The sequence below is a fragment of the Falco rusticolus genome, chromosome 3, assembly GCF_015220075.1.
Source record: "Falco rusticolus isolate bFalRus1 chromosome 3, bFalRus1.pri, whole genome shotgun sequence".
NCBI classification, from domain to species: Eukaryota; Metazoa; Chordata; class Aves; order Falconiformes; family Falconidae; genus Falco; species Falco rusticolus.
In genome coordinates, this window is record NC_051189.1 from 95103965 (window position 1) to 95121839 (window position 17875).

A 17875-nucleotide genomic window follows, 5' to 3' on the forward strand; every position below is an offset into this window, starting at 1 on the left:
TTTTTAAAGAAAAGTCTCTTCAGAAATCTAATCTGCTGTTTCACTTACTGGTATCAGGTATTGAGGACAGGGCATATTAAAAAGCAGGAACTTCAGTTTGCTGGAAATATTTTCCCTCATTTTGTTCCAAATCAGCTTTGGTTTCAAACCGAAACGATTCACACCAGCGTTTTCAGGATGGTTCAGCAGTGACCTGCCTGGATGCCACCACCCCATGCCAGCAAGGTCACTTCTTTCCACCCCGGGAAACCTCCTCCCGCCGCGCAAGGAGGGTATGAGGTGTGTCAGGGCTGCAATGGTTTCAGCAAGACCTGCTGCTGGACTTCCAATTAGGTTTTCCAGCCTTGGGCAGTGTCCAGAAGGAACACTGATCTTCCAACATGTACGCAGCATTGCAAGTTTCAGTAAATGCCCATTTCGGTGCCAGTTTTAGTTTCATTAGTTTCATTGATGACACTGTTGAGCATGCAGATAACACTGCTCATGGCAAACGGGAGTGCACAGCTCTCCTGTCACTTGCTCAGGCTACGAAACTCAAGGCCACCTAGCCTGGAAGTTTCATGCTGGTTCTCTGAAAGAAGAAATCACCTCATCCCCTCCTCTCATTAACCCTCGACACGCCAGGCCGCCAAGGCCGGCTGGCCGGCCTGCCTGCCTGCCTGGGCAGGCCCCCCCCCCCCGCACACGCACACCACACACCCACACCCGCACGCACACACACACACACACACACACACCACCCCCCACACACACCCACCTCTCCCAGACTGAGCGGGCTGGCCCCTCACATCGCCAAGGCAGGACGCCAGCCGCCGGCCCACCTCGGGTCAGCCTGGAAAAACCGTCCTGCTCAGGGACGGCCGCCGGGCCCCGGGCCTCTCTCGCCTAAGCCGGCAGCTCCCTCCTCCCGGTGGGCCCCCCGGCCCCCAGCCGGCCCGACCCCTGAGGACACTGACACCCGCTCCGGCCGCCAGGAACCCAGCCCCCGTCCCACCGCCCACTCACTGCGGCGCTGCGGGCGGTGCCAGCCGGGCGGCCCCCGGCCCGCCTCCGCCTCTCGCCGTCAGCCGCCGCCGGGCCGCTCTGCCGCGTCGCCGGGGCGACGGCGCGGGGCCGGGAAGGCGGGAGGGGCCTGCCACTGGCCCCGCCCCCTGGCCGTGGTCACGTGGGGCAGCAGCAGGCGGGCGCGAGGGCTCTGCGAGGCGCGGGGGGAGCGGGTGCGGGGCTGCGTGTGGGCTCGCGTGTGTGCGTGCTGCGCGTGCGCACAGTGTGTGCGTGCACAGGGGGGTGTGCGTGGGTGTGTGCACGTGTGTGTGTGCGCGCGCAGGGGTGTGTGTGCACAGGGGTGTGTGCATGTGCACGTGTGTTTGTGCACAGGGGTGTGTCCATGCAGGGGTGCATGCATGGGGGTGCATGCATGGATGCAGGTGTGTGTGTGCACAGGGGTGTATGCATGGGTGTGCGTGCATGGGTACAGGGTTGTGTGTACTCACAGGAGTGTGTGTGTGCACAGGAGTGTCTGTATGGCTGTGCGTGTGTGTGCACACGTGAGTGCACATGTGTGTGTATGCACATGTGTGTGGCCGTGCAGGGGTGCATGCATAGGGGTGCATGCATGGATGCAGGTGTGTGTGTGCACAGGGGTGTATGCATGGGTGTGCATGCATGGGTACAGGGTTGTGTGTACTCACAGGAGTGTGCATGAGTGTGCATGTGTGGGTGCACGTGTGTATGCACAGGGGTGTGTCCATGCAGGGGTGCATGCATGAGTGTGCATGCATGGGTGTATGTGTGTGTGCACAGGGGTGTGCATGCACAGGTGTGTATGCATGGGTGTGCATGCGTGGGTGCACGTGTGTGTGTGCGTGCAGAGGCATGTGTCCGTGCATGGGTGCAGGTGTGTGTGTGCACAGGGGTGTATGCATGGGCACGCGTGCATGGGTGTGTGTGCATGCACAGGGGTGTATGCATGGGTGTGCATGCATGGTTGTAGGGATGTTTGTGTGTACAGGGGTGTGCATGCAGGGGTGCAGATGCACAGGGGTGCATGCATGGGTGAGAGGTGTCTGTGTGCAGGCGGGTGCGGGGGTGTGACACGGGCCCCGGGATGCCGCGGTGCGCAGGCACGGAGCAGGGCGCTCAGCACCACGCAGCAGAGGTGGCGGGCGGCGGAGGGCCACCGGCACGGGCAGCGGTGACAAGCCCAACCTGTAAGAAATGGAGTGGTGTAAAGCAGGACCTGAGCTAGGCCTGACAGGAGCCTTGTCACATGTTTCCTGAAGGTGGCACCGTGGGACACGCGAGCATCCCGAGTGTCCTTACTACCTTTATTAGTAGTAATGCTAATTATATATTAGATGGAGCCACCAGCCAGGCCACCACCTATTTAGGATTTGTACAGAAGTTAGTTTCTCTAATATTCATAAGTGTAATGAAATCCGAAGTTTTTTTCCCCTAGCTTTTTTTTTTGTTTTTAATTATTTATTGTAAGCTATTTATTAAAATGCACATTGCTAATATTGATGTGGGGACGACAACTTTGAATGTTATATGTATTCTAAAATACATACGTATTTCTGCTATAGTCATGAAGTCTGTCCATGGTCCTTTGTAACCCCCATTGCCCCAGTGCGTACGGAAGTTACGGTTAATACAAATTGCATATTTAATGTCTGAGGTAGAGAGTAATTTTGGCATTGAAGTCTCATTTGAAGCTTTAATTCTCAACATGAGTATGAACTTCTTAATTTTTAATATTTGTTGAGAGCAAGGGCCAAGGGGAGGAGATCTTTCCAACACGGTGACTACTAGTGATCTTTCCAACACGGTGACTACTAGTGGCACCACGGAAAGAAAGGCAGAAAATTGTTTTAGAAATTCAGGTTCAGCTCTGCTTCACTGGGCTGGCAGCTCAGGCTTGCTGGGTGAACGCGGGAAGCTGTCCGAAGGATATTTTTTTCTTTTCCCCTCCCTGTTCCTCATTAACTGGCACGGTAATTTCATGACGGTTTAAGCACTGTTGACAGATTAATTGATTCTACCTCAAGTCAACTGGGTGGAACGTGGGGCTGTGGGAATTGGTTTCCTGGAATCCAAAGGATTTGACCACTCACACCTAGTTTGGTGAAATAAGTACAAGAAAACAAGGTTATATTTTCTGAAACAGAATATGCCCACTTCCTTTATTGAAATAAAGCATCAGAGGCACCTCACGGGTAAAGTGGAGTTCAAAGGTGAGACTTGGACGTGAGAAGGGAGAAGGTACCATCACCCACGCAGGCAGAATTCAGGCAGAGATTCAACAGGAGTTGAGCATATGTAGCAAAGCATTTAACCATGTCTTCACCTGTAAGGGTGAGTTTGAACACCATTACATGTATACATTATGTAGATTATGGAAGTACCTCTCCACCATCAGTGGAAACAGTGCAGCAGTTGCCCTGTGATGTCCCCCCCCATGCCCTCATGTCCTTTCCTCTCCCTCTCTTCAGCTTAGCCTTGTTCCATGGCTGCCCCTTCCCAGCGATGGGCTGTCTCCTCCTCTTCTGGTGCTGCCACCCAATTTCATAGAATGATAGTATGGGAGAAATGCTCCAGCCCTCTGATCATCTTCGTGGCCCTCTTCTGGACTCGATCTGACAGCTCCATGTCCTTGTGTTGGGGGCCCCAGAGCTGAGCACAGGATTCCAGGTGGGGTCTGATCAGAATTAAGTAGAGTGGGAGGATCGTCTCCTTCGACCTGTTGGTCACACTTCTTTTGATGCAGCCCAGGATACAGTTGGCTCTCTGAGCTGCAAGCACAGATTGCTGGGCCATTCCGAGCTTCTCATCAACGAACGCCCAAGTCTTTCTCCTCAGGGCTGCTCTCAATCCAGCCTGTCTTTGTGCTCGGGATTTCCCCGACCCATGGGCAGGACCTTGCACTTGGCTTTGTTGAACTTCATGAAATTCACACAGGCCCACCTTTCAAGCCTGTCAAGGTCCCTCTGGATGGCATCCGTCCCCTCCAGTGTGTCAGCTGCAGGACACAGCTTGGTGGTGTCAGAAAACTTGCTGAGGCTGCATTTGATCCCACTGTCTATGTTGCTAACAAAGATGTCAAACAGCAGCGGTTCCAATTCTGACTCCTGAGGAATGCCACTCATCACTGGTCTCCACTTGGACATCGAGCCATTGACCGCAGCTCTTTGAGTGCAGCCACCCAGCCAATATCCATCAAGTGGTCAACCTGTCATATCCATGTCTCTCCAGTTTAGAGACAAGAGTGTCATGCAGGACAGTGTCAAATGCTTTGTGCAAGTCCAGGTAGATGTTGTCGGTTGCTCTTCCCTTATCCACCAATGCTGTAACCCCATTGTACAAGGACAACAATTTTGTCAGGCACAATTTGCCCTTAGTGAAGCCAAGTTGTCTGTCATCAATCACCTCCTTATTTTCCATGTGCCTTAACATAGTTTCCAGGAGGATCTACTCCATGTTCTTGCCAGGCACAGAGGTGAGGCTGACTGGCTTGTAGTTCCCCACGTCTTCTTTTTTTCCCTTTTTAAAAATGGGGATTATGTTTCCCCTTTTCCAGGCAGTGGGAACTTCACAAGACTGACACAACTTCTCAAATACGAGCAGTATTACCCACTTAATCCGTCGGTTCCCTCGGAACTCATGGATGCATCTCACCAGGTCCCATGGACTTGTACACCTTCAGGTTCCTTAGATAGTCTCAAACCTGATCTTCTCCTATAGTAGGTCATTCTTCATTCTCCCAGTCCCTGCCTTTACCTTCTGCAACTTGGGTGGTGTGGCTGGAGCACTTGCCAGTGAAGGCTGAGGCAAAAAGGCATTGAGTACCTCAGCCTCCTCCATGTCCTGTGTAACCAGGTCTCCTGTTTCTTTTCAGAGAGGGCCCATAATTTCCCTAGTCTTCCTTTTATCACCAACACACCTACAGGAGCTTTTCTTGTTGCCCTTGACGTCCCTGATCGGATATAATTCTATCAGGGCTTTAGCTTTCCTAACCTGGGCCCTGGCTGCTCGGACAATTCCTCTGTGTTCCTCCCAGGCTACCTGTCCTTGCTTCCTCCCTCTGTGGGCTCCCTTATTGTGCTTGAGTTTGTCCAGGAGCTCCTTGTTCACCCACACAGGCCTCCTGGTGTTCTTGCCTGACTTTGTCTTTGTTGGTCCGCATTGCTGCTGAGCTTGGAGGGGGTGATCCTTAATATTAAAGAGTTTCTTGGGTCCCTCTTCCCTCCAAGGCTTTATCTCATTGGTACTCTACCAAGCAGACCCCTGAAGAGGCCAAAGTCTGCCCTCCTGAAGCCCAGGGTAGTGAGCCTGCTGTGCACCCTCCTTGCTGCCCTAAGGATCTTGAACTCCACCATTTTGTGGTCACTGCAGCCAAGGCTGCCCTTGAGCTTCACATTCCCCACCAGCCCCTCCTTGCTGGTGAGAACAAGGTCCAGCACAACACCTCTCCTCGTTGGCTCTTCCATCACTTGGGGAAGGAAGTTATCATCAACGCATTCCAGGAACCTCCTGGTTTGCTTATGCCCTGCTGTGTTGTACCCCAACAGATACTGGGGTGGTTGAAGTCCCCCATGAGGACCAGGGCTTCTGAATGTGAGGCTGCTCGTATCTGTCTATAGAGGGCCTAATCTGCTTGGTCTTCCTGGTCAGGTGGCCTGTAGCTGACCTCCACTATAATGTCACCTGTCCCTGCCCTCCCTTTAATCCTGACCCATAAGCTCTCGGCCAGCTCCTCACCCGTCCCCAGGCAGAGCTCCATGCACTCCAGCTGGTCATTGGCACAGAGGGTGAGACCCCCTCCTCGTCTCCCCTTCCTAAAGAGCTCGTATGCTTCCATTCCAACACTCCAGTCAGAGGAGTCATCCCTCCATGTCGTCATGAAGACAAGATCATAGCCCTGCAGGGGTGTGCACACCTTTACCTGTTGTTTATGCCCCATGCTACACGTGTTTGTATAGAGGCATTGAAGCTGGGCCCCTGATGAAGCTGACTTACTGGCTAGAGTGGTTGGAATTTCTTTGTACTACTCTTCAGGAGCTCTCTGGCTGACCTGGGATCCTTCTCCAAGCTCTGGGCATGTATTGCTGGCATGGGCATCAAACTGGTAGGAGTGGGATGGATTGAGATTCCCTTCCCCTGGCAACCTTAGTTTAAAACCCCCCTTACCAGCTTGGCAAGCCTATATCTGGAGATGCTCTTCCCTTTCTCTGAAGGATGGACCCCACCAGCCCCACAGATACCCCTCCAGCCACCTTCACCTGCAGGTCTGGGGCACTAATATGAGGCTTCCTGGCATCTTGCTGTGCTTGCGTACCCGAGCGTTACGTGGCCTGTAAGGCTGGTTTGTAATCACTTCTCCAAGGAGATTAGACCATGGAAGGGAAGGAAGCTACAGCTGTTTTAGTGCTTTTGCTTGGGAAGACCCTGGAACAACGTTCTTGGTTGCTTCTGGGGCATTTCTCCTCCAATTACAGTCATTTATAAGAGATGTGGCGCAAGCAAGGGGTCTGATGTTTAAATAATTCCAGGGTTAGTTTTGCACAGGTGCAACGCTAAGTCTAAATTCTGTTACTGGGTCGTTGTGTCTGTCAGTTGTTGGTACTTTCTGTAACACTCCCCAAACATTTCACACGCATGAAGACAGAAAGGCTGAAGACAGAACTTGCCAGTGTTTAAGCCAAACTACAACATGGTGCGGAGTTGCAGGACGAGCACTTCAACCCAGTCACTTCACACTTCATTTTGTCACAAAGACAGGAGAGAGGTGCTGTGCTGTGCTCTTGCTATGAACCAGGAAACCGAGGGAAAGGCAACAGGCTAACAAAGAGACCCAGCAACTGCAGCGACATTTGTGAGCCTTGTGAAAGGACCTCCAAGAACATCCCCATGCACCTGCTTCCCTGCTCATTTTACACAACACCACGAGCAGCCCCACTGCTAATTTTCTGTTGAAAGAACCTTCTTTGGTTATGGTCCTTAAAGGTGTTGATGCTTTGCTCAGATGCTAGCCTAAGTACCTGAAACTGCCTTCTCCCAAATGCCATGGCGAGTGCCAGCATGCACGTTGAAGCTAATAGGGGTTGTGTAAACTTTGTTTGGTTTCTGTTTGTTTGGACAAGTTTGAGCCAAACGAGCGATGTTTCTGTGCAATACTCGCATCTGTATCATCCCACTGATCTTTGCGTTGCGTATGGACTCGAGAGCCCTCAGAGGTGTGGTGTTGAAAGGCACTCTCCGTTTTGCACAATCCCAACTGCAGCACGACATAAAGCAGTAACCAGTTCACCCTCCCTTTGCTTGTGAGCGGCAGTCAGAGGTTTATGCTGCCAGAACACTGAAGGCAGTTATCCAGATGTGGCACACCACTGTGCACCGGTCTCATTACTCCTCAGGCCGAGGGGTTTTAACAGACCTGGACGAACTTTTCACTCTGTGTGTTGGGAGGTACTACTCCAACATTAAATGACCCAGTTCTCCTTTTTTATCTGCGTGTGACTGCTACTGATGAGGGTGGGAATGACATGAACTTTCCTGAATGCATCCCTGGAACTGCACTGTGCATCCTGCTAAACGGTGTCTCTCAGAAACATGATCTACTTCTGTGAATGGGAGCGGATTGGTTGTGTCAGATAGCTTCCCCCTGAAAGACACAAAGGAAAACCCTAGAAATCCAGAAAAAATGCCAGAAAACCCTCAGGAAAAAAACCCCAAACCAGTCTCAGAAATCAGGTTCTGCTCTGCTGCATCATCAGCATCTACAGAACAGCTCTGACTCCCACCCATGGAGCTCAGAGGAAATCTTGTCTCTGTCTTTAAAGATGCTAATCTGTACCCCAAAGCAAGGAGGTTGACGACTTAAAGCTCAGTAAGCCCAAGGCAGCCAAGTTTCTGCACACCTTGTTTGCAGCATGTAGTGTATTTGAAAAGCCCAGAGGTAACCTGCCTTCGGAAGAGGAGCAAGGGCTGGGCAGGTTGCTCAGACTCTCCCCGGAGACCTTGGGCAGGACTGGGTGGACACAGGTAGCCATGGAACAGGATAGCGTGCCAGGCTCTGTCCTCCCAGCAGGAAGAGATGGGACCACGGAACGATGCCCACGTGTAGCTGCACCTGTCGGATATGTGACATATGGCTGCACTTGGTGGGTACAGCATTGAAAAACCTTGTCACGCGGCCTCTTGTCTTTGGGAAGCATCCATTCAGCACTCGACCTTTTAAACTTTGCTGTTAAGAGGCTGCTGGTTTGGTACAAAGGGCAGCCTCAGCATGGGGACAGGTGGCACTTTACTTCAGTAGAGCCCTTGTAGTCCATATGAAGCTGGAGCCACAGGTGGCCAAAGTTTGAAAGCACTTTTTTCCTCCCTCCCTCTATGACTTTGCCATAACAACTGGAATTTGTTAGATGAAGGAGCCTGCCGCAGCACAGGCTGCAGGCTGGCGAGAGGCTCCTCTCATATGCTCAAGGTGGGACCAGAAACCAGGCTTGAAAGTGGTGATTAATGGAAGAGAAGCTGCTTACTTAGGGACCAAACAGAGCACATCATTCTTCAGGATGCTGCTTCACTTGAGAAACACTCTTCTAAAGCCAATCCTGCAGCTATATAAACCCTATATAAAGGAGGATTTAGATTTCAGCATTTTTTTTTTGTTACAGAAGCTCGCATCGCCTTTACATTTATAGGTCTTGGAGACAAAACTATGTACAGCACTAGACTTTATCCATCTGGTCTTTTATCTGAAAAAATGTAACGTAAAGATAACTTGTCCCAGACACTTGTGCATGAAAGGCAGCAAAGCAAAGACAGGCAGCAATAACCTTTAGAGTGGTTTTATTCATTCTGGTGCTACAGATGATGCAATGAGATCATCGCTACCATAGCTTTTACTGTGCTTAAACAGCTGTCACATCTATTAGAAATAAGTCCACACTCAAAAAGTAGCATCTTAACAGAATTGGCTAAGTTTTCTTAACTGATGTACAAAGTTCTGCTTAAAAGGCTGTGTTTAAAAGCATAGCATAAAGATTTAAGCGTACAGCTACAGTGACAAGTTTTATACCAGTAATATTAACAGCACAAAACCCCCACAGCTTATCTGAATGTTTTAGTACACTTGAAGCTTGAGTTGTGGTTTTCCAACTCCTCTAAAATCAATATTAAATGGAGCAACTTGCAGCTTTAAAATTGTCTTTGACTTTCTCATCTTCCCTGATTTCCAAATTTTTTAGTCATTTGGTTTGGCCTCATTCCCCTCCAAAATATTGCTTTTTCTTTTAAACTTAGAGGGCTGTAAATCTTGATTTTTATTCTACATGCCAAATGCTTCAATACGTTTTGGAGTACAGATGAGAAGGCTCCATTCTGTAAACAGGCAGAGCTGTTTACATTCCTAAACTCAAACTTTGCACCAGTCTTTCTGGGTAGTAACCTTTTTTCTTTTAAGGTTAGTATGTGGGCTAATTCTGAAAATGATGTTGCTCACCTGAATCTGTTCTTCTCAGTAATTTAAAACACCTGGTAATAAAGTTGCCAAAAAAGTTTAACAAAAGCCAAGTCAGGTATACAACAAGTACCCTAAAAAACAAGGTAAGCTAGCTGCAGATGAATTCACTTAGTCTTTTTGTAAATTCCAGCTTCACATGGCTTGAATTTTTAAAGTGCTGACCAATCCACTGCCGAAACAGGATGCTATTAGCTAAATTCCTGTGGGGCTCAATTTCACAGATCAGACTGTACACATTGTTTTCTTAAAAATACAAAATGAAAAAAAATATACTACACCAGAAATAATTATTTTAAAAACTTGCGTATTTGTGCACTACGCTTTGCAAGTAAGATTTGTTTGCCAGTTTGATGATAGCATTACAAGGTTCTGTGTGTTGAAACCAGCTAGCCAGCTGCTCACCTTAACTTTCATGGTGCTTTGCTTTTAACCATGATTTCAAGTTTATTGAAAGGGTACAGTAGCATGCTATTACATAACAAAAATATACATAAACCAGATTTTTTTTTTTAAATATTTCAATGCCTTCATTGAAATTTAACTTCAAAAGTTAAAGATACTTGGTAACTTAATAATAAATTTTATAACCCTGACCCTGTGTCTACCTAGCTCCCTTGCTCAGCATGCACAGTTTGGGGATGGGTTCCATTCCCCAGTACTAGGCAGCTTTCAAAATATCCCGGTTGTAAACCAGCAGTACTCCTCAGTTTCTTCTTCTTCTTCCTAGCTTAATCAAGACATAATTCAATTAGCTAAGAATTTTGGGATGCAAGTCTTTATGTGTTCTCTGTTTAGCTGAGGGAGTCTGGAAATTTTGTTTTCTGACCTCTCAGTTTTGTTGGTTGCTTCATTTCCAGAACAGTGCTGTCATGGGGAGTTACCATTGCAGAGAGAAAAATGGCTAGGTGAAGTCCCTTGGAAGTAGGAGAAAGGTCTAATAGAGGTGCAGTACAAAAAGGCAGCCAGGGAAGGTGCACTCAATGCTGACCTGCACTGCTAAGCAGCTGGGATGTTGCATTTTAGACAGGATGGAGCAGTATTTACAGGTAAAGCACATTTCTGCAGCAGTACCTGCGCAGTACTGGTCTGACCAGCTTGCCAGACCCCTTTAGATAAAAAACAATTTCACTGCAAATGGTTTTCAGGACCACATACGTTAACCCTGACAGCCACATGATGCTGGGCATGCTTGTGGGGGGTCACCTGAGCCTTCTTGCCTCCAGGTTGAGTGTTGCAGGGGAGTGGTTCTCAGGGGCAATGGGGCTATACCTGGGCTCTCCTTTTTGCACAGAAAGGCTGGACAGTCTGTACTCTTGATGCAGGGGATCAAAAAGAAACACGAAGTCAGCATGCAGGTTTTTCATTTATTTCAGAGGACCCTAGATGTTCTTTCCATACCTCAAATGCATCATAGCAGGTGAATAGACCATTCAGGTAAATTTTTCTGCAAATTGTCTTGCTTTTATTCCTTCCATTTTCTGTCATTTCTTTCAGTTGACTATAATCTATAGCCACCTTCCTTAATTTTTTTTCCTCCATTACCCAACAAACTTTTTTTCTTACAGATGGACTGTTTTCTCTCAAAGCTTGAGGCATCTGGCAGAAGTTGTGGCTATAAGGGGACAGCACCCACTGTCAGAGGAGGGTATTGACTTCCAGAGGTGCTGTGCCTCCACGTTGCCTGCTCCCAGGGTGTTAGGGGCTCAGCTCCTCATGCCATTTTTAGAGATTTTGGAGGGGCTGGTTTGAAATTGTATGCAGGATATACTTCACTCAGCACAGCTCCAGAAAGACGTTTTTGGGGAATAAGCTGTTGTGGTGTACTGCTGCTTCACCTCTCCTCAAATCCCAAATCACCAAGCTTAGCATGCACGTGGTTAGCACAAGAATATGTTTTCCCATTTGCACGTATTTGCCATGTAATCAATATTCAGTACTCTCAAACCTGAAGGTCTGGCCTTCATGCTCAGCGTAGCTGTTCCCCAGCACTGGCCCATACCGATAGGTCTCCACACTCTCCACCGGTTTGGACTTTGTGGGGCCTGGGTCATGCTGGTAGAGCAACGCGGACTTTATCATCCCAAAGTCTTCCTGAATCTTCATCCCTGAATAGATAGCGCCCGAGACATTTTCTGCCATGTGGGTATAGCTCTGAAGATTTTTCATCTCGCAGAGGTTGTCACTGTATTTCAGCGTGGCTGGCTTGTAAGCCTGGTAGGACACCTTGGTGGTGGTTGTGATGACTGTTTGCAGTGGTGGGGCTATGGGGGAGGGGCTGGGACCGTACCGGCAGGGGTAGTCACCACCGCAGTAAGGGTAGTTAGTGCTTGTTTGCATCTGTCCGTAGTCACTCCGGTCTCCGCTGCCAGTTTTCCCCCAAGCTGGTTTCAGTCCGTAATGTCTACCAGGGGTATCAAAGCTCTTGTCATGGGCAGTCGCAGCACTGCAGTGAGATCCAGTCAGACCGAGGGGGTCCGCATCAACGGCAGGGCTTGTCAGGTCTTTGTAAAACGTCGGGTAGGGGCCGGAGCCTATAAAAGTAGGAACTCCAAACTCGTAGCTGGGTGGCCTGGGCACGTAAATCTTTGGATTGGGGCACTTCGGGTATGGTGATAGCTGATCCTCTTGGAAGCTGGCGGAGTCATAAGATGCTTTGTAGAGGTCGGTGTTTTGCAGCGAAGGGTAAGGCTGGGCTGGAATTGAAAAATTGGTGTCTGTGACGATACCGACCCGTTCTGGGCCATCCATGCAGGGCAGATTCTGTAGGTTGTTGGTGCAGCCACCACTGTCGTGGTACCTTCCTGCCTGACAAGGACAAGTAGATCTTTGAGATTCAGGGATCAACTGCCTGCACACACGTATGTGTCTCAACACTTGTGCCATTGCTCATTTCAGCCCAAGATGCACAGACGTAGCATGGCATAAAGTTTTCTTCTGCTCTAGCATCCCCAGTACATGCTTATGACACCTTTTTAATTGACTGAAAATCTTCACTTATGACACCTTTTTAATTGACTAATGACTGACTTACCTCTGTGTTTAGAGGTTTCTTTTTCTGGGAAAGGTGAAAAGAGGACATTTGCTTCTTAATTGCACTTCGTCTTGCCTCTGCCTCCAACTTACTTTCTGGCCTGGGGTGGTCGTGGACTCCTTTAGCCTAAATTAGAATTAACAAAGAATTAGATGCAAACTAAAATGGGGTAAGAGAAGAGAAAATGCAGTAAGTAGGATGAGAGGTAGCCACAACATGGCCTGTGGTTTGGCACAAGAACCAACACGGAGAGAACACGGAGGAGAAAACTAAACAAGGAGGGATTAAATGTAAAAATAAATATATGCAATAAATCATGATTTGCAGGTAGGTAGAAGGAAAAAGTAAGGGAGAAGTCAGTGACTACTGCAAAGCTGATGAAGCAAAGGTGTTACCTATGTGTGACATTTGGCAGTAACTAATTAGAACCAAGGGAAAAAAATATAAATCTGGTTCAGTTGGTTTTCTGCAGTCTAGGATAGCTGTTCTACTTTATAAAAGCCATTGCTAAAATAGCATAAATAAGTTTTAAAGAGGTTTCATGCCACCAGATGAAAAGTGTTCTGTACTCTAAAACCAATAAACAACTCCTAAATAGGACTGAAAAGTATCTCCTGGAAAGCTACTCAAAGATGCTCTGCTATTGAAACATCTGTGGGTATGCAGATCTGTGCATCCAAAGCTACACCAATATATGATGAAACTCTATAGTCTGCATGTCCTTCCCCATGACATTGCCCTGAATGGACCTACATATAGTCCCTAACACAAAGTAGGAAAGTTAATATTGTTCTTAAAATGCTGGCCTTTCTCAAACAGAAATTACCTTCTAAGCAAGGTTTTATCAACGTTTCGATGGTAAAAATCTTCAGTTCTCACATGTCTAATGGAATATCTGAAGAATAATAATACTACAGGTGAGTATTTGGAAAGGTGGACAGTTTGCTTCCATTTACTGACTGGACAACAGAATTCACCACTGTGTGGGCTGAGGAAAAAAAAAAACCCACCATCCAGCAGAAAATGTAATCTGATAAAACAGAAGCTTTGTGTGAAATTTTTGTCCTAATATTACAAAAAAAAATCAACATGAAATTTCAGATTTTAGCTTTCTAAATTTCCTTTTTTTTCTGGCAAATTTTTAAATCCTCTTAAAACTGAAAGGTTGTTTTCACATGAAATAGAATTCTCAAATTTCAGCTTGTGCAATTTAAGTAAAGCTTTACTTTCCCTGTTTATTCATTTTAATAGGAAATAAGTATTAGGTCCTTGGTGAGACTCAGTTGTCAGACATGCAGGACAACCTTTTTGTCCATATTTGTGTACTGTGAACAGGAGAATTTTAGGCATCAATAATGATGCTCGAATTGGATATAGTTAACTCTCAAGTACCGCTTTTAAAGACACAGCCAAATGTTACTGTTTTATTTTTTCTTGAGATGCTTGTACTACAGAGGAATTCAGTCATGGACGAGAACTCCAGTGCTCGCCATGCTTGGTGTTAAAAAAACAAAAACAACAAGGAGAAATCTCTCTGCTCACTCTATATAATTTATGTACATGTGTGCACATATGTATGCATGCTTTTTACCTGGAAAAATATTGCTTTGCCATCAAGCCTCCAGAAGTTAGTGACCGGGTAGCCACTGTGTCCTCGGCAAGGAATCAGCTCAAGGGCTGAGTTACAGTTGGGGCAGGCTTTCTCTGTGAACAGAGGGAAAGAAACTTCTGAAGCCACTGGTTAAAGGTGAGGACAGTGTTCAAGAGTAAACTGAGCCCAAGGGCAATATGATCAGCCCTCACTGAAATTCAAATCGAAGTATGATGTCCAAGGAAACACGATGTAGACCACCAAGCATAAGGAATGATGTGAACTAGAGCTGCACACTTGGTATGATGCCAACGGGTTCGAGTATTTTAGACCCATTTTCCCTTAAGTATTTACAAACAGACATTGGTGAAATTTAGAGATAAATGCATCCAATGAAGTCTTTGCAACTATGCCTTAGTCTGCATGCAAGTAAGGGTGATCCCAATTTAGAAATCACACCCAGCTGGAAGGAATGAGGTCCCTCGGGCATCCCCCCTCCCTTCGGGTGCCTCTTACTTTGTTGCTTCTGCCGAGCCTTGTCGCATATGGCAGGGCGAAGCTGCAGCCTGGCCCCGCCAGGCAGAGCACAGCTCCGGGCACACACCACCACCCCCAAGCAGGACTTCTTGAGGATCTGGCAGTTGTGGTTGTTGGTGTTGCGCATGGCCCAGCCGCTGAGGTGTCTCTGCGCGTTCTTCTCCTCGCTGGAGTAGATGAGTCGCACGTAGCCATCGGGCCATTCCTGGAAGGCATCGAAGTGCTTGGGCTCCTGCAGCAGGGTGAGCAGGGGTGGGAGGGCAGGGCAGCAAGGGGGAGAGCAAGAGAATATTAGCAGGATACCTCAACCTGATGTTTTTGCCCTGTTACAAAACACATAGTGGGGAAAAAGGGCTTTTTCTGTGGCTACCCATGCAGCAGAAAGAGAAGTCAGAAATGCTCTATAAAAGGGGAAAGGCAGCCTGAGCTTCCACATCTTAAAGTCAGGATCATTTCCTCTCTTGCATCGTGATCCATAACAACACGGTCTGTTGTTACAGATGCCTCTTTGCAGCAAGGTTATCCAGCTGTAAGAGATCAGCCTTGTTACCAAAACGTACTGACTAAGCTACCACCAATGCACCCAGGCAGGACAGAAACTGCCCTGCTCATGCAAATTCTTGTTGTGGGACTGTGCACCTGCAGGCTGGAAAAGAGAAATTTTAGCTAAGGAATGGTTTCTTAAAGTCCATCTAATATGGCCATCTGAATAAGGCCTCTGTCAGAACTAAAAATAAATTGCCATTACAAATATACTTTCAATATATGATTTGGGATTTCACTGGCTTTCTGGAGTTCCTTATAAAAACATAATTACAAGCACAATAAAAGAACTACTAATATTTTAAACTCCAAATGCAGTGTAATTAAAGAGTTCCTATAATACACGTTTAACACAGAGATGGACCACATGTGAGCCATCCCAGTGACTGCATGTAAACTACCAGCACTTACCGCTTTAAACCATTCTATAATTGCACGGGCTCTGTAAAATTAAATAAACTCTAAGGTGAAAAAAGCTATGAACTAAAAATGCATGTGGAGCTCACAACTAGAGAAAAGCAGAGTGGACCCTGACAATAAAGTGTCACATCAACAAACCAACAAAATATTTAGATAGCTTGAATGATAGTAACAGAAAATATTCAGGCCAAGCATCTTTTCAACAGTTCTGTGAATGCAGGAGAGAGAAACTGACCAAAGAGCAGAGCAAAAAGTTGTTTGAGGAGTTCATACCCAGCTGGCCAAAGCTGCTTATCAAATCCATATTTTTATTACAATTCCTTGTGTAAGGACCACTGCAGCCCAACCACTTATACATGGAAAGACGTGCTGGAGAAATAAAGCAACTGTAAAACGAAGCTTTGCTGGGAGGAGGGGTTCCCCTGGCACCCCAGCCACCAGACCCATGCTACAGCCAGCTGAGCATTTGTCCCTCACACCCCCCCAACCCGGTACCTGCGGCAGCTTAGGGTCGTTGATGTCCCAGGTGAGCTTCATGCCAGGAAGCAACTGCAGGTGGCAACTCCCGCTGTTTTATGCCGTCGGGAGGTGGGGGGGGGGGGGGCTGTCCCAGCCGGCCCCGCAGGCGGGGCAGCGCCGCCACCGCCCTTCACCCCCGCACCTGGGAGGGGCAGGGGGTGCGCTCCCCCCACCCCCCCCTCCCCCGCAGGTTCCGCTGCTGTTCCCTGCAGGCAGCGGGGTAGCCAAGGGGGTCTTGCTCCAATCCGCCCCCCAGCACTTGGGCTCGTCAGCTCTGCAACTTCCAGCAGGGCCTGGGTCCCGTCCGGCAGGAGCCGGGCTGTGCCGCCCGCCGCCGTAGGGCGGGGGGTGCCCACGGGGTGCCCACCCCCGGGCGCATCCCTGTCCGCATCCCTGCCAGCCCGGGGTGCCCCAGATGCCGGGTTTTGAGGGCGGCTCGGAGCTGCCTGCAGCTGGAAGGGGCCCTGGAGGGAACCAAAGGCACAAAATAACCTGCTTTCCCCTACTGCAGGTGTACGGCGGCTCTTTGGATTTAGGTGGGAGCGGAGCGCTCGGTGTCACTGGGCACGTTGTCCCTCCACGCTTTTTTCTGAGAGAAAAAGTTCAAACCCAACATTAAGAGTCAACGCCATCTCGTTGATCAGCAGGTTTTAACTGATTAGTAACTTATAGGTATCATTTTTTTCTTCTTTTGGGAAGAAAGAGCTGATGGGTTTAAGGGTTTTGTAGGTTTTTTTGCGTTGTCGTGTGTTTGTGGTGTATTTTTTTGGGGTTTTTTTTTGGGGGGGGGTGGGTTGGGGTTCTTTTTGGGGGGACCTTGCTTTTATCTCTGAGCAACAGAAAAAAATAAAAAAATGAAAGCATGCTTAACATCACAGAGACAAAACCGCTGAAAGCCTGGTGTTGCTATAATCCTTTAAACAATTCTACCTGTTCCGAAGGGTTTTTCTCATTCACTTCCATCTCCTCTGGTCCCGCTCTAAAAAACCTACTGAACTTTTTACTTTTAGCTGTGCGATGTAAGAAACCAGCCTGTGCCCCCCCCCCCCCCCCCCCCCAGCCGGCAGGGCGCAGCCCGGCTGGGATGCCCACGGCCGCCCCCCACACAGCTGCGGCTTATTTAGCGCGGGGGGGAAAAGCCGCTTTTTTTTTTCCCTTTATCCCCCCCTCCTCTCCATCCCTGGTCGGGGGGAGTTGGGGCTGCGGGAAGCGCTGCGGACCGTCTCCCCTCCAGCCCCGCCGCGGGCGCATCCAGGAGCAGCTGGTGAGGGGTGCGGGGGGGGCCGGCAGCCCCCGAGGGTCCTTCCCCGCCGCTCCGTGGCCCAGGTGCGCGGCGCCGCCCGGGAGGGGGGCGGCCGGGGGGGTACCTGCTGGGCTCCGCGGCGGCTTCTGCGGGGGCTTCCAGGAGCATCGGGGCTGGGAATGCGGCGGGGTGTGTGTGTGGGATATTTGAAACTTTCCTTAGGAATTAAGGCAGGAAAAACCAGCCTTTGGGAAGGGAGAGGGCGAGTAAGCGGTCTTCAGCTTTTGGACAGGAAAAGTGTTGTTGTCTCCCCCCCCCCCCCCCCCCCCCCCCCCCCCTTTTTTTTCTCTCAAAGGAAGAAAAAAGTGAAGAACGGCATAGAGAAGTGAATGGTGATATGGCAGCCAGGATGGAAGACTACGTAAATATCTTTTAAATGTATCTTTAGCTTTATCTTACAAACAGTTATAT

At 48.7% G+C, this 17875-nt stretch overlaps 2 protein-coding genes across 7 annotated transcripts in view; both read right to left on the reverse strand.

Moving 5' to 3' along the window:
* The window catches only part of MAK (male germ cell associated kinase), a 33572-nt gene extending 32446 nt beyond the window's left edge, over window positions 1-1126 (reverse strand). For 5 of the 6 annotated variants that reach the window (XR_005102991.1, XR_005102990.1, XM_037379195.1 and 2 more), the window contains exon 1: window positions 1006-1126. The gene's annotated coding sequence lies outside the window, so the exon portion shown is untranslated. Of the gene's footprint in view, window positions 1-48; window positions 544-1005 lie in introns of those variants that run through there. The other variant, XM_037379192.1, reaches the window with a different exon arrangement.
* A 10317-nt stretch (window positions 1127-11443) lies between these two features.
* Window positions 11444-16179, reverse strand: GCM2 (glial cells missing transcription factor 2). Its single transcript, XM_037378703.1, has 5 exons — window positions 16138-16179; window positions 14659-14911; window positions 14143-14255; window positions 12552-12677; window positions 11444-12325 (listed from the first exon to the last, which is right to left on the reverse strand). Exons 1-5 carry the CDS (start codon window positions 16177-16179, stop codon window positions 11444-11446), a joined length of 1416 nt encoding a protein of 471 aa, XP_037234600.1.
* Between the last annotated feature and the right edge of the window lie 1696 nt (window positions 16180-17875).

What these genes read in the sequence shown, in the direction of transcription:
- GCM2 (XM_037378703.1), bottom strand. Translation starts at nt 16,179, where the DNA reads ATGAAGCTCACCTGGGACATCAACGACCCTAAGCTGCCGCAG. An exon ending in GGCTCGGCAGAAGCAACAAA is followed by an intron (nt 14,256 to 14,658) that starts GTAAGAGGCACC and finishes CTCTGTTCACAG; the next exon opens with AGAAAGCCTGCCCCAACTGT. An exon ending in AGAAACCTCTAAACACAGAG is followed by an intron (nt 12,326 to 12,551) that starts GTAAGTCAGTCA and finishes TGTCCTTGTCAG; the next exon opens with GCAGGAAGGTACCACGACAG.